At 36.1% G+C, this 15,728-nt stretch overlaps 1 protein-coding gene across 1 annotated transcript in view; it reads left to right on the top strand.

The window, feature by feature from the left end:
* HS2ST1 (heparan sulfate 2-O-sulfotransferase 1) overlaps positions 1-15,728 on the top strand; it is an 84,011-nt gene that overhangs the window by 56,732 nt on the left and 11,551 nt on the right. The window contains exon 2 of the mRNA XM_062581823.1: positions 10,320-10,558. Within this exon, the coding sequence (XP_062437807.1) occupies positions 10,320-10,558 (239 nt within the window). The remainder of the gene's footprint in view (positions 1-10,319; positions 10,559-15,728) is intronic.

Here is a 15,728-nt window from a genome sequence, read left to right on the forward strand (position 1 = left end):
TTGGATTAAAATATCTCTGACTTAATACTCCAAAGAAACAGCTTCCATTTTGTACATGAAAAAGGGAAGTTCGCATGTTTTTTCACATATGCTCTATTTGAATTGCCAGCAGATCCAAAAAAATCCTTACATGGGTATAGCTTGTTAACATAAAAATGAACTTTTTGACCTTACTACTCATATACACAAAAATATGTAATCGAGACTAATGGAACTTGAGGATGATGACTTAATGTAACAGCAAGGCAAATTTAAATCATACATATGGAAACCATCTGTGGTTGCTAGAGACTTAAAGCAAAAGAAACTCAGGGAACTTGGGATTCATACATGGAGATGTGAAGAGCAGAGGACAAGAGCTTGTTTTAGACAACTCTTCAACAACTCTAACTCTGGCATGGAAAGAAAGAGTTATGTCTGTAGCCCTTTTCTGGGGAGAGCTGATACGGGGCCAGGAACTACCTCTCAGCATAACCTTGTTTCTTTGAGTGTAACACAGGCCATGAGCTATTTGTTTAACAATATGAAATTCCCTCAAAAATTTGTTTGAAATAGTTTTAACACTGCTACTCATAAATGTACTGACCATGTTGCCCATGATTTGAAATTAAGGTAAAATATTTAAGTGACTCAGTACTAGCAGTGCCAATCACTTACCCTGTGAGTAACAGCAAAAGGATTACCCCTTTGCGGAACTGGCCATTTCCAGCCGTTTTAGAAATGGGTTAATGCTAGATTTTATGCTATTGACTATTGTTTGGAGAAGATTACTTTGCTTGTATAAAATAGAATCTGACAATTTAAAGTCTTAATGTCTGCAAAAGATAATCTGACTGAATATGTGAGTATTTCCAGTTGTTGGGGTTTTTGTTGTTGTTTCATTTTTTTCTAAGACCACTCAGTTTATATATATACCTTGTACAATTTGCTATGTTAACTCTACCTCAAATGCTAACAAAACGATATGTGTAAAAGTTAATGAGCTTTTTGGCTGTTCTAGGGACCACTCTATAAGTAAGAAGTTAATGAACAAGATATACTAGAAATATGTCTTGATTCCTTTTTTCGCCTCTCTGATTTTAGTGGGGTATCTTTAAGAATTCTTTTTCATTTCAGTGACATTGCATTTTTCTGTAGTTAGAACTTTTAGTAGGCTGAGTGACGATGACCTTCTGAGAGTGAATAATTACTGTGTTGGTCTTGGTGGATTGTTGAATACTGATAGATATAAAACCTTTGTATCTCTTATTGCCTTGCTTTTGCCCTTACCAAAAGGGTAGTGGGTTTTTTTGGGGTTTTTACTTTTGCAACAGCTACCTAAAGTGCAAGGAGTGAATTGCTAGCCCTTTTGTTTTGATAAAAATTTTCATCAATTAGTTCTACCACCATCACCACAAATCAGTCCTTTTTTGAACAAGGAGAAAAAAAATTCTCATGCATGAGAATTATTTTTGATTAAAACTTAATCCAATGTAAATCTGGATTAACTCCTAGAGGTTTTCAATGAGCAGCTGACTGTTACCAGTGAGAGTGTTTTTTGCACAAATACACTTTACTGCACACCTAACCTATGCTGGATATTTCTGCTTTTACGAGGAGTAGGAGCTTGTTATCACATGGATGTGACACCACATAAGGCTTTTGTCTATAAAATTTTGATTTCACTAACAAGTATAAGGCTGTGAAGAGTTTTTGGGGTGATGGCATTGGTATGCAAGTATATTTAACTGAACTGAGTGTTACTGTTGCTGTTTCTTAGCATGAAGAGAATGAACACTGAAGGTTTGCATTAGGTGGCTAGTTGTGTCACAAGTGTACATTAAAGCATGACTGGAAAATAATCCAGGGTTTTTATGAAAGCCCAACTGAACTTTCAGAGTGAGACAAGAGAGGGTACATATTACAGTAACTTATTACTTGCAACCTTTCCTTTTTAATATTCCCTCTACTGCCTTTTTGAGTCCACAGTGGAACTGCTCCTTTTATTGCTTTGAAAATCAGAGGGGAAGGATGACTTTTAAAGTTGGTGATTAAATTATTTTATTGAGAAAGGAACCAGGTCACTGCTGCATGTATTTGTTTTCCTAGCTCTGTTTAGTTTGGTTTGGACCCCAAGGTGGGAAGTGGTATGGGATATACCAAGGAGAGATTTACAGAGGTAGTTTAAGAACCAATTTATTAGTGTTGACTGTAGTTACAGCATTTAACTCAAAAAGCTTTTCTCATTTATTCACTTCTTTACAAAGGCTTTGATTGGTTCCTCAAAGGTAACTTTTCAGTGCTGTATGTATTGTTAGAACTTACCTTTATTCATGTTTAACTTTTTTATCTACATCTTATATGATATCTTTAGACTTAGCTTAAGATTAGAACAAGAAAAAAAGATACTGCTGATACTGTCTATATTTTTTGATATACATTGATTTTTAAGTTATATAAGCTGGTAAATCTTGCAATTACAAACTTGCAGATTTTAGAAGAAATTAAGGTATACTTTGGATTTTTATATAGAGCACCCATATACAGAATTAGATTGATCTGTTCTTAAAATGAACAAACTTAAATATAATCAAAGACCTGTCTCTTAAGCATTTTAAAATATCATTAAAATTAATTCTGTCGTGATTTTCAACAACATTGAGGCTCATTCAGCATGCAGTCTTCTTCCTCCCCTCTTCCCTCCCACCCCCTTGCGACTTTACACAAATCACTATAACTACATTAAAATCAGAAATCGTGTTTATCATAGCAAATGCTTACTCTGTACACATCCAATGTTAATTAAGCAAATACACAATATCTGTTTGTGCCAGATAGTTATCATAAGCTGGTGATTGGTACTGTAACTTCCTAAGATTCCTAATACAATATTTTGATCTTCTATCTAAGCATGTCAGTTGCCGCTCTGATCAGAAAGCGATGTTGTTTGCTCTTTTCCTTTTTTGGCTGTTAGACCAACTGGCAATATTTTATTTTCCAAATAAAGTTAATTTAGCCAAGAAGAGTGAAGACAAGTATAATGTGTTGGAAATAACAGTAAATAACAGGAAAAAATAATAATCTTTGCGATTAGTTTTACAGAATGTGATGATGGGTTATTCTAATAGAGCATTGTCCATAAATATAGGTCCTTAAATGATTTTTAACAGAGTTTAATGATCTTTTTTTTTTTCCATTTATGTTAGCTAATACCTTCTAGAAGAAGTAAATGATTGTATGTCTGGAGAAAGCTTGTAGAAAATCTAACTGTCTCCAGCCTTTCTCACTAAATGGAGTCAGATGATCTATATTGATCTTGCTTTCTTTCATTATTTGAAATTGGATTTTGCTTGAGGGAGAGACATGCACATTTGTATAGTGGAACACTTGTGACAACTGTATCCATGTATAAAACAATGCCATTAACTTTTCCTGCTAACACCTAAACCCTATATTACAAGATTATATACTATAATAAGTAAGAGCAAGCTTTGCCATTATATACTAAACTGCAGTTTATTATTTAGAGTACAAATCCCTGATTTGCAAATATTCTTCATTGCAGTTTTTCTGCTTACAATGCTTTATAACGGTTCACTGTAAAGAACATGTGGTATTCTCAAAAGCCTCAAACCTTTTCCCACTGTGATCCCTCTTCCTCTTTTACATACATCAATTATTCAAGTTTTGTTGTCTTAAAGAACCCTAAAATTACCAGTGCTGGGCGGGGGGAGATGAATGGTATCTGTTATGTTTGCTCTCAGGCTAATTCATTAACTTGAATTTGACACTTACTTGTGTGAAACAAAAGGTCAGTCTGATGCTGGAGAGTTTGTGAAGCTATTTGACATCTGGGTATTTTTAAAGTAACAAATCTTCCCACTACATTATGCTGCCTAAAATATGTCTATAGTTTTTGTGCAACTTTGTAATGAATATTATTTGCAGTACAGTGATGCTATAGTTATAGCTGAAGATGTGTTTTTAATATGGACCTTTTGTTTTCAAGCATTTATAAATTTTTCAAAATGGTGTCTTTAGAGGAATGAAACCTTCTTTCTTTCTAGTTTTTTTGATTTTATCGCACAAAAAAAGTCTACTGCAAGTATTTCCAGGAGAAATCTCACTTGTTGGGGTACCTAAACTCTGGTTTATAAATGCAATTAATCTGAGTTAAGCCTTTTCATGGATTTTTGTTTAGTTCAGCCGTTACTGAGGCAAAGGCAGATGTTGGTCTTTACCTGGGCATGCATGTCATGTTGCTAACACACCACCTGATTGTATAGCATAGGCATGGCATGTCTGGTCACATATCAGAAGAGATGCAATGTATCTTTCATTAAAATAAACTATAAGGTGGTCTTTCTAACACAGTGAGTATCACTGCCCTTTTAACCTTCCTCTTTTCTGAGCTACTCACTCAGACAAACTCAGAAAGCTATTATACATCTAAAACTTGATTTGACCTTTGCATTTTAAAAGTCTATAATGTATTTTGATTCCTTTGAAGTAACTATACACGTTCAAAGTTTGCGTTATATGCTGTTGTGTAAAAGGTAACAGTGTTGGTACTAGCGGTATTTACTGGATGAGCAATGTGGCTGAGTACAAGCAAACCAGGTCATTTCTGGAGTATGTTGATGGCAATTGATGTAGATGATTAAGGAGCTGACTAGGGGAGGTGCTTTACTGAACCTGCTAGTGACAGGAAGGAAGAATTGGTTGGGAATTTGAAGGTCAAGGGCAGTTTTAGTTGTGGTAACCATGGTACTGTAAAGTGTAAGCTCCTGAGAGAAGTGAGCAATACAAATAGTCAAATCACAGCTCTGGGCTTCAGGAGAGCAGGCTTCTGGCTGTTCAGGGGCTTTCGTAGTCCCTTCTAGTTCAGTCTACCACAGGATCCTACCTATGGTAGACTGAACTAGAAGGGAAAGGGGCCCAGCTTGTGGATTTTCCAGAACAACCTTCTTCAAGCACAAGAACAACCCATGCCAACCAAAGGTCAAACAAGTGTGATAGAAGGCCAGTGTGGATGATCGAACAGCTCCTGGCTGAGCTCAAATGCAAAAAGGAAGTACGTGCAAGGTGGAAGTAGGGATGTGCTACCGATACAGAGTACAGAGGGACTGCCTGAACATGCAGAGGTGGAATTAGGAAAGCCAAAGCTCAGCTAGAGTTGAACCAGCAAGGGATCAGAAGGGCTTTGTATACTGACAGCAGAAAGGAGGCTAAGGAAAATGTGGGCTTGTTGCTCACTGTGACAAAGTATATGGAAAAGGCTGAGGTGCTCCATTCCTTTTTTTGCCTTGTTTTTTTATTGATGAGGTTTGCCCTCAGACCTCCAAGGTCCCTGAGCCTAGCAGCACCATTTATAAGAGTGAAGCATTACCCTCAATAGAAGGTCTTCATGGTAAGTAGCACTTCAAAAGATTGGATGTAGGTGGGATGCATTCAGGAGCACTGAGTGAGCTTGCCAATGTCATCGTAAGGCCACTCTTGTCTTTGAAAGGTCATGGTGACTGGGCAATGTATGTGGTGACTGGAAAAAGTCCTCGGGCATCTTCAAGTAGGGCTGGAAAGAAGATCTGGAAAATTCCGTATCTGTTCACCTAGCCTCAGTCCCTGGGAAGCTTTTGGAGCAGATTCTTGTAGATGCTGTTTCTAACCACATGAAGGACAGGAAGGTGACTGGGAACAGTGAGAAGTTTGGCATAGCATGCAGATTTCATCTTTCAACTACTCAACTCAATAGAAAACTGTTAGGAAAGTGCTTGAGTTGCTTTGATAGGAAAATAACTCTTTACGCTTAAAACTGCTTTCAGTTATAGTAAAAAAAAAAAACTAGGAGATACATGATCAGAACTTAATCCTGAAGTACTGTCTTCCTTAGAAATGCAATTGATAAGTCCTTTCTCAAAAATATGCAGAAAAATGAACAATGTAGAATCTGACATTAAAATTAGCTCAGAGGTATATGTAGGATAGTGATTTTACTGTTGGGTAAACATTTTTTCCATTTAATATCAAACTTGTATCTTGATCACATGCTGATCAATATGATTCTACCTCCATGTTCTAAATAAAGGTTTAGCAAAAATGCTATCTTGTATTAAATGATGAGTATCAAATGCTAATGAAAGCATGGCGGGATTTTCAGCATCACCACTTCTAATTTTCAGACAGCTGCTGCATTAGATTTTAGTTAATGATCTCAGTGTCTAGCAGGAGTTGCTTCCTTGCTGCTGCTATTTTTTTCTTTTCTTTCTTTTTTTTTTTTAGCTACATGAAGCACCAAGTGTATATGTAATTCTTTTATCTGCACTGTTGTTTCTTGTTCTGTTCTGAAGATGCATTAACCACTATTAAAGAAAATATTTTGGCAATGTTAGTGAGTTCTAATTGTTCAGTAGGTTATGCTTTCCATATGAGAAAATCTTGACAAATTTTTTTATACCTGTTCTTGTTCATGCCTCTGTGGAAAAAACCAAGCTGGAATGAAATTTATAAAATTATGTTATTAGTATCTTCAGGTACTAAGGCAGCTGAATTTTTTGGCTTTGCCTGACTGACAGTGTTTCTGCTTCTATAAAGGAATAATGTTTTGTTTTCTTTACTTCTTTAATATTGATTGTAACAGATTTGCATATGTTAATAGGGATCAGATTAGTTAATTACAATTTTAAGGATGGTCACTTAAGACAGCTGTAGGGAGTCACTCAAGATGATTAGTGTCTCTTGGACAAGTGTCACAGCACTGTAGTTACAGAAATGTGAAGAAAGATTTTGCTGCACTTTGCAGCACCCCAGTGGCTCACCCAGAATTGCTTCTGAAAACAGTGAACTTTTGTTAATCTGCAGTAAAGACATAGCAAAGAGGGGGAAAGAAAGCAAGAGAAAACAAAGGCTTGCCCAAAGTATACATTGGATTTTAAGTCATGAAGCTGCTAAAGAACCAATGTAGTGGTTGTGCTGGTAAGGTGACATGCATCGAATAAGACATAAAACTAAAGGAGAGCAGAGGTATTCATCTTAAAGGTTTCTCAAAGAGTTGAGATCAGCAAGTTTTTCCAGCCTGCTGAGATCACTCTGAAGAGTAGCCCTTTCCTCCAGAATACTAACCACAAATTTAAGTTTAGGGTTTTTGTATTCTGTCAATGTGTATTTTTCCTGTGGTTTTAGTTGGGTGTATTGACACATATCCTCCATGGATATAAATTGTCACAGCACCATGGATTCTTTCTTGCTTTCCATCCCCAAAGTTTTCTTACCCACGAACTACTTATAAACCTGAGTAATGTTGCTGTGTGCTGTGAAACAGCTGCCGGAGGAGGCTGCGTTTCAGTAGTGGATGGGTGCTGTGTTTGCCATGTGTGTATATAATTTGAAGAGTGAATCAGAACATCAACTTTGCTACACAATTGTGGCTAACAAAATCTTTTTTTTTTTTTTTAATCGACTTCAGTGAAACCAATCCAACTTCCTCATAGACAAATCTTGTAAACAGAGTTGAATTTGCTGGGCTGTCACCAAAAGAGACTTTCTAATAAACAGAAATATATTTAATATATACCTTGTATCACCTTCCTTCCTATCTTCCACATTTAAAAATTTATTAAAATATTCATTGCAATTCAGGAAAAATCATGTCAATAGAGTTCATTTTTCAGCCATTGACAGGAATGCTGCTTATAGGGTAACTTAAGTATTGAGTAATTTTATAGACTAGCAAATGAATTAGATAATCGGGGCATAGAGAATTCGAAGTGTTAACAGACATTTGATTAATGTTGTATCCCAAAGACTATCAAGTTGCCTGTTACTGTTACAATAGATTAAAAGAAAAAAACATGTATCAAAATCATATGTCATTTTAACAGTTAAGTTGACTCTTCAGAAAGTAACAGAGAAGCTTCTTGACTTCATTGGAAGCATTGCACACTTTTCATAACTGAAAAATATGCACTTTACTTTACAAAATATGCACTTTATTATTAATCAACTACAGTAAAGTAATCTTATTAGGATGGAGAAACAGGTCAGATGGTTTCAGGTAGCTCAGATCCATCTCACTAGCTTCTTCTCTATAGCGCTTCAGTTTATATCCTACACTTGTGCTGCTCTGGTTTTGGATTTAATGATTGCATTATTAAAAGCTGATCTCAGTTTTTCATCATAAAGATTAGTTTTCATTTTGATTTAAAAATTAAAGTTTACTTATTTACTTATTTTACTTATTGTGTGGTAATAGAAGTGTCAGCGTACTTCATGTCTGTGGAAATTCTCCTTTCTGCATGGGCTTTTGCTTTCCCCTCTGGGAATATTAAGTTTAAGGTGATTGTATACTACAGCCTCTCTGCTGGTTGCATCTAATCATATGTATTCATTTTATATGTTATGCATAACCTTTAAAGTTCACCTATCACCCTTAATCTTCAATCATCATGATTTCAAATATCTCATCACAAGAACGCTTCTCGACACTGTTTTTGAAAATTGTGTTGTTTGTCACAAATTTTTGCTTCTTACATGTAAACTGGGAGGCTTCTCTCAGTGCCGCATGGCCCTGTCAGCACTGTGGTTTTGTGAAGTAATCATCTGAATCCAGAGAAGGTGTGTTACGCTAGTGTAGAAAATAAAATTTACATCGATTTCACTTCAGCCTCTTAAGATGTTTTTTAGCATCCATGTAGCTTTGGGTGGCCGAGCAGTTATGTGTGTCCCTACCTGATCCGATACGGGCAAGAAGAGGAGTCACTGGCTACTTTTCGTTGTAACCATCTTCAGTTAGATGAAACCTGAGACACTTGTCTCATTGCTTTCCAAAACAGGAGGTTTGCCAGCAGTGATGGGAGAGGTAGCAAATGAGAAAGGAAGGAGCAAAAACTGTGACTGATGTAGTGGGGAGCAACAGATGTCATGTGGAAAATTTGAGATGTGCTCAATAAGCTTGTTCTACAAACATTTTCATACTAGTGTAGCTTAGTTATGGGGTGTGAGATACAAGCATATGAGAGAGAGAGTTTAAGCTTTGAAGCATTTCAGACAGATGGAGGTTTGCGGTTAAAGACAACTTATGTGGAATTATAGGCTAGTGGTATTCACAGCTTAATGATTCTGTTTTAAAAGTGATTTTATGTTTGAATTAGAGATGTGGTGAAAGGGAATAGAAGGAGCTGAGTTATAGGAGGCAAGAGAAGGAAAGACCGACAACTGCTGTTGTGTTACAGGTGTGTAATCCAGACTGTCCTATCCTATATGAGATCCTACTAGGGAGAATTGCAGGTAGTCTTACGGTCCAGACTTCATCTTGCGCTTTTGGCCAACATGGATTTCTTTAAGTACATTATTAAAAGCGGTATTGTGATAAATGAATTGGGAAAGATGCTTTTACATCTGTATTATAAATCATATTAAACTATATACTTACCTAGTACAGTATTTGGTATTCAACAGCAAAAAAAAAAAAAAAAAGAAAAAAAAAAAGTAATACTATCATAGTCTGCTTCTTATTTTCCAGTTAGGCTTTTAGCACTTAAAGGAGAGTTCAATTACTCAGAACATCGCCTTTTGTACAAACAGAAATATGATTTGTTTATAAAGTACTCATATGGGCAAAATGTCTTGCTCATAGCTCGGTTTTTTTCCGTATTTTAACCTGTTTGATGTATTTCAGTACTTGGAGGTTATTTTTCACCTTAATGTTGACCATTTCATAAGCATCTCTTCTGTTCTTATCAAACTTTAAAGTAATAAATATAACTAGATTTTTGCAAAACCATCTATTGTAATGCTTTACACTTGGGGGCTTGTCTTAACTGGAATAAGAACAGCGTTAGTTTTCATCTGAATTCCAGTGACTCCAGCACAATTATTTGACTAAACCTATACTATTAGTGATTCTACTGTTTTGAGAAAATTAATATACTGTATTCTAATTTTCTTGAGTTATTCCTTTGATTGTAATTTTTAAATAGTGGGAATTTCATTGAAGTTATTTGGGATTTATCAGGAAAGATGTCACTATTTGATAGATCATTAGAGATTTTTCTTTAAAGATGATGGCTCACAGTAGTGCTAACTGGAGTCATAGAATATGGTACATGTTCCCTAAGTACATTGTCTCCTAGTTGTTGTGTTTTATGTCAGACTCACCTTTTATTATTCACGTACTTCATAGGTTAAGTTTTGCTCTAATGTGTGTCAGAATTATGTAACAGCAAGTGCTTCCTTTATTGGTGAGGAGGTATTGCTTCTCACCAAGTTGTCATTTGCTTTCTAAAATTTGAATTTCAAAATTGGAAACATTTACATTAAAATCTTTTATCTGTCACCCTTAACAGAAAGGGCTATTGCAAGACACGAAGTCAGAGAAATAGAACAACGTCACACCGTAGATGGCCCCCGACAAGATGTGACACTGGATGAAGAAGAAGATGTGGTGATTATTTACAATAGAGTACCTAAAACTGCCAGCACATCCTTCACAAACATTGCGTATGATCTTTGTGCAAAGAACAGATATCATGTTCTACATATCAATACAACCAAAAATAATCCTGTTATGTCTCTGCAAGATCAGGTAAGCTGCTGCATTTAGGGTGTTTTTATTAAACAAGGAAAAAATAAAGAATAATTGTGTGCTATTGTAAACATACATGATTTGATAGAATTGGCTTTTATTATTTGATTTTACATTTTCCAAAATGAATGAATTTCAACATATTTTTTACACTTTCTTTCTATATGAAAAGAGCAGATGGTAAGTAATAAGTTTAGAGTTTTACTGTGCTACTGGAAGTGGTAAGTATCTGTTTGTAGGCCAAAAACTAAGCTTAAAAAGGGACACAATCGGGACAGGAATTACCTCTTTTAAAACTGTATGTAAAAGTTTATACTGTCATCTGTCTCTCTTTCGACTGTGCAATAATGTTTGCCTGGCATTTCTCTTTGAAGCACATGCAGTCTTACATGCTTTCCTCTGTGTCGTGTAGGCATTGTACCATGCCATTAGGGCTATACTGCTGTCTTTGGTGCCAAAAACGATGAGTGATCAGTACTATTTCTCTTGGGTCTTGTGTGAAGATAATTCTGTGCTTCAAGTAGTTGTCATTTGTGTATGTTTTGTTGTTGTTTTTTGGGGTGTGTGATGTGTTTTTTTGTTGTTGTTAATAGTAATTCTCTGCTCTTAGTGAGTGCACATGCAGGGAACCCAAGTCAGAGGTCTAAAACATCATTATGTCCAGTGGCAAAATGGATGCTGCGAAGCTGTTGGGTACATATTACTGGTTGTATACGGATCATCTTAAGATGAAACACAGCAGAAGCAGGAGCTGTTCTGCATTGCAGCACATCTGTACAGAGGCTCCCAGCTCCTCTTGCTGTGTACCTGCAGACAGAAGCAGCTCAGCACAGCTGTTGTAGTCAAGGGGAGAGAGAAGAGAAAAAAAAAAAAAAAAAAAAAAAAACAGGTAGTACCTAGACCTCTCTTTGTAGTTTAGTATACAAGAGAGAGTGAGTGAGGTAAGGATCTCTGAGGAGGGGACACTGAGCTTGCGGTGGGATTTGGGATGTGTTTTGTGATTGTGGGCTTGTGTCACTTGAGTTTTCGGTGTTGTGAAATTCCCTGCTTAAATATGCAGATGATATTTAAGCATATAAATTATAATTAAATACTACTAGTATTTAATGCTGTGTAACAAGAGTATCTGAGAAAACAACGAGATAAGCATGAGTGTTCATCTGTCTGTAGCTTCTTCTCAACAATGGTAACTGGAAATGCAAAGTGTTCTCTTAACCTTTTAGTAATTTTTAAATGAGTTAAACTGGTGTTATCCCTGGTTTGAGTTGAACTTCAGGTCCAGTCATTCTGGACGCCTTCTGATTTGTCAGAAGTTCACTAAGGGGTATATACGGTAGCCATGCCTATAATCCTGTTCACTGGGTAAAGCAAGTACTAAAAAACCATGCAGAATGATTTCCAAAAGTTCAATAAGACTGTATCTGTTAATTAAAAGTCCTGTTCAAGTCGGTCCTGCTGCCTTTGCAATCACTGCTTCTGTTTCTGTGAAGGTATGTTTTTGAACAGTAATGGTCTGTCCAGAAGAACAGGAGCACTTGATGGTCTGCGTTTGGTATAGGAGAGATTGATGGTTTAGATTAAACATAGGCAGTTTTCTTGCAACTTTGCCTTACATGTCTACTTTGAGTCTCATTCAAATCAAATTTGTTCTTTATTGGCTTAGTTTTGTCTGAAGAATCTCTGCCCTTCACTTTCCCCTAATAATTTCCTGCTGAAAAATGAAAATCCACTAGTGCTGGGTATGTCTATGATGCTGGCAATCCTACATTCATTTGATGCTATGCTGTTGTCCAAGGTGGTAGACTGTGTTATTTAATAAGATGATTGATATTACTTCTCTTCAGTGGTCATTAACAGGGAAATGCTAATAATGAAAATGTGTATATTGCATAGTTATTCAAAAGAGTGTTTGTCTTTAGCATATCAAGTTATGCTGCATATAGCATATGAAAACGGAATATAAGAACACATTCTGCATGTGTGTTCTTGTAAACATACAAAAGCTGTGGTACAGTTACCCAGCATTTAACTATCTCTGTTTTCTCTTCCTTGTTCTTTTCTTCTCCCACAATGTCTTGCTCTATTTCTCTCAAAAGAGTGACTTGAAAACACATGATCATGCTTCCAAATCTATTCTAGAGCAGTGGTCTTCCAGAGGATAGTACACTCATAGTGACTTTAATAGCACTCAGCTGGTTTTTCAACTGGTCAGAGGCTACAATGTCTCTGTTAGGAATGGAACCAGTAAAACTTTGCAGTGGCAGTTAGAAATGGGAGTACCATCATACGATGTTTAGCATTTAAGAACTTTTTTCATTGAATTAAGTAGTCTGGTGTATACTAGTGTACACCTCCATACCTGTACCAATTATACTTTTACTCCTGGGGAAGAACTGTTAATGCTAGACAGGGATCCTGGTTGACTGAACTGGTAGACATAGTCCTGTCATCTCACACAATTGCTTGTCTGCTGCTGTGCCTTGAACTTTCCTGTGGTTTCTCATGGCATGAAGCCAAAGCTGGGCTGCTAGTCTGTTCTCAGTGGTCTTGATCCTATAATCTAGAGCTAACTATTAGCTTGTATGACAACTTGTATAGCTAAGCTACCAAGGGATTTCTACAGAGGGATTCTGATTCAATCATCCTCTTGTACTTGATATTTAAATCTGAATCTGAGATTTCTTTGAATGAGGATACTGTTGATCTGCGTTCTCTTAATTGAAAGCGCTTTTGTGTGTGTGTGTGTGTGTGTGTGTGTGGTTCAAAATGGATAATTCTCATATGTCCTCTGCAGTCTGTGCTCATGGTTTGTATCCCCTCATCTTTGATATACTTACCCCAAGGATGGAGGAAGTGGCTGTGGGATCTTATTTTAGCCATCTTGTCTCCAAAGGCTGGCTCTTACATTTTTCTGGTCACAATAGTGCTTTCATTCAGCATGAAACATTAATCATGTCCCTAGCATTCATCTTAAACAAAGGACAATTTTCATAGCCTCTTCTGACTAGTCTCTTGACCACAAACACTACTCATCAAACCGTTTCTATTCCATTTGATTGTGTGTTCCTGATAAAGAAGGACAAAATCTATTTATAGTTTTAAGTCAGAAATTCAGCAACTGACAAGCAAACCTATAATATAAAAAATACTTCAGTATTCAGAAGTCCATGTGATACCAGGCCATAAGGGCAATAACCGTACCACCTTTAATGGTAGGGTGTGTGTGTGTGAAGACTGTGGAGAAGAGGGATTAATGGGAGTAACGGGTGGACAGAGGAAAAGTGATAGATCAGAACATCACTTTGGTTTGCCTGCCAGATTTTCCAGGCATTTTGCTCAAATTTTGTGTTCTGGATTTTTTTTTTTCTTTTGGATCAGTGTTTTAAATTTAAAAACTGAATGTATTTAATTTACCTTTCTAGGACATCTTACGCCCCAAGTACACTTCATCTGACTTTTTAATTCAGTGAAGCTCAGCTGATTTTTCACTTATTAAAGGTTGCGAAGCGACTTTGTAGCTGATTATTTAAAAGCACCCTGAAACAGCTTCACAGGAATTCCATTCATGTTTTTCTGAACTTTTAAAATAACCTCAGATTTTACTCAGTTAAGTTCAGATACAGAAACCTGCTCAGTCTCTTGAAAGCTTCAGTATCTGCTAAGCCTGGAAAAGAAAGGTAAAATTGATCATATTTAACAATAAGAAACATCAGGCAGTATTCATTTGTGTCCTAAAATGTGTGAATCCTGACTCATTAGACTGTGACCTAGAACAATTTTGATTTTTAGAATATGGCAAACTGTGGGAAGAGGAAAAAAAATACTTCCGGCATACAGGCTAGTTATAGGTGTTAGAAACTTAAGAAATTCTCAGTGGCACAGCTTGTTGCTGGGCCATTTCTTAAAGCAGATGTAAATGTCATGGTTGTCGCACAAAATCTTCCTAGCCCTATCTTAGCCTTAACGGCCAAACCAGGCAAGCTAATAAAAGGCTAAACATCCCAACAGGTCTCTGCTATACGAATGAAATTTTAAGTTTAATCTGTAACAATCCTATGTTTATAAATGATGATTTTCTTAGCAGACAAAGATGTTTTATGACATAGGTAGATGGGGGAGATGGAAGGAGAATATATGCTCTGCAGTTAGAGAACTTTTTTACCATTTTTTTTTAATGTTCGTAGCTGAGGCTCTCTACTGAATATATCTTGTCACTAATCTTTGAAAGATGTGTTCAATGAAAATGTAGCTTGTTTGAACAGTGTAGGTAGTACAACTGGATTCCAAGTCATATATAGAGCTGCATTATCACTTTGTGTTGCATCCAGGAAGAGAGGAAGCCAATGCAGTTTACAAAACACAGTTGTGTAACATTTTACAATGTTTCTCAGATTTGCCAGTTTTCATGTGCAGTATATGATTTAAATTGTGAAATACCACAGACTATGATACCTAGCATCATTGAAAGAATGACTGCTATCTGTCATTAAAAGGTAGTATTGCTTTCTTTTACCTGAGCATCCAAGAGCCGGTATTCAAAGAAGTTAAGTAAAGATAATGAACGTCTTCAAATCATAGGCAGCAAATTTTGCACATTTGAATAAACAGTAGCAGGCCAGTCTTGCAAATAAAAATCAACCAATGAAGATTTCAATTTCAGGATACTCTCAATCCATTATACAAAATATTAGTGTCAATTTACAAATTATTTATTTTGTCTTTACAAAATATTAGTCTTGAGTTCTGAGACTTTTCTTTGGCTCTTTCACCTCATCTCAGTGTCTTTCTACTTATCTGTTATTTATAAGGCAAAGATATTGTAGATGTGCAGAGAATTTTACAGGGAGCTGTTGTAAATAAACCACTCTGTCCTGAACTTGTCTTTTACTTGTTAAAATTAAATTAACAAATGTTATCTGCTTCTTTGTAAAGCTATAGTTGTCACAGGACTAAACTGTTAGTTATTTGTGTTTCTCTTTGTGCACTGTGAAATTGAAGTATTCTGTGATACTTCCACGCATTTGTTACCAAAAATATTCTCTGTTGAACAGAGGTTTGTTACAGTATGATGTTTTACAGTTTTCTATGCTTCAGTTGTAATATGTTGCTTGCATTCCAAGTGATTTTTAAATGATTAAGTGTGCTTCCTGATTATGTTAATAAACTCTCT

The sequence above is a fragment of the Rhea pennata genome, chromosome 8, assembly GCF_028389875.1.
Source record: "Rhea pennata isolate bPtePen1 chromosome 8, bPtePen1.pri, whole genome shotgun sequence".
NCBI classification, from domain to species: Eukaryota; Metazoa; Chordata; class Aves; order Rheiformes; family Rheidae; genus Rhea; species Rhea pennata.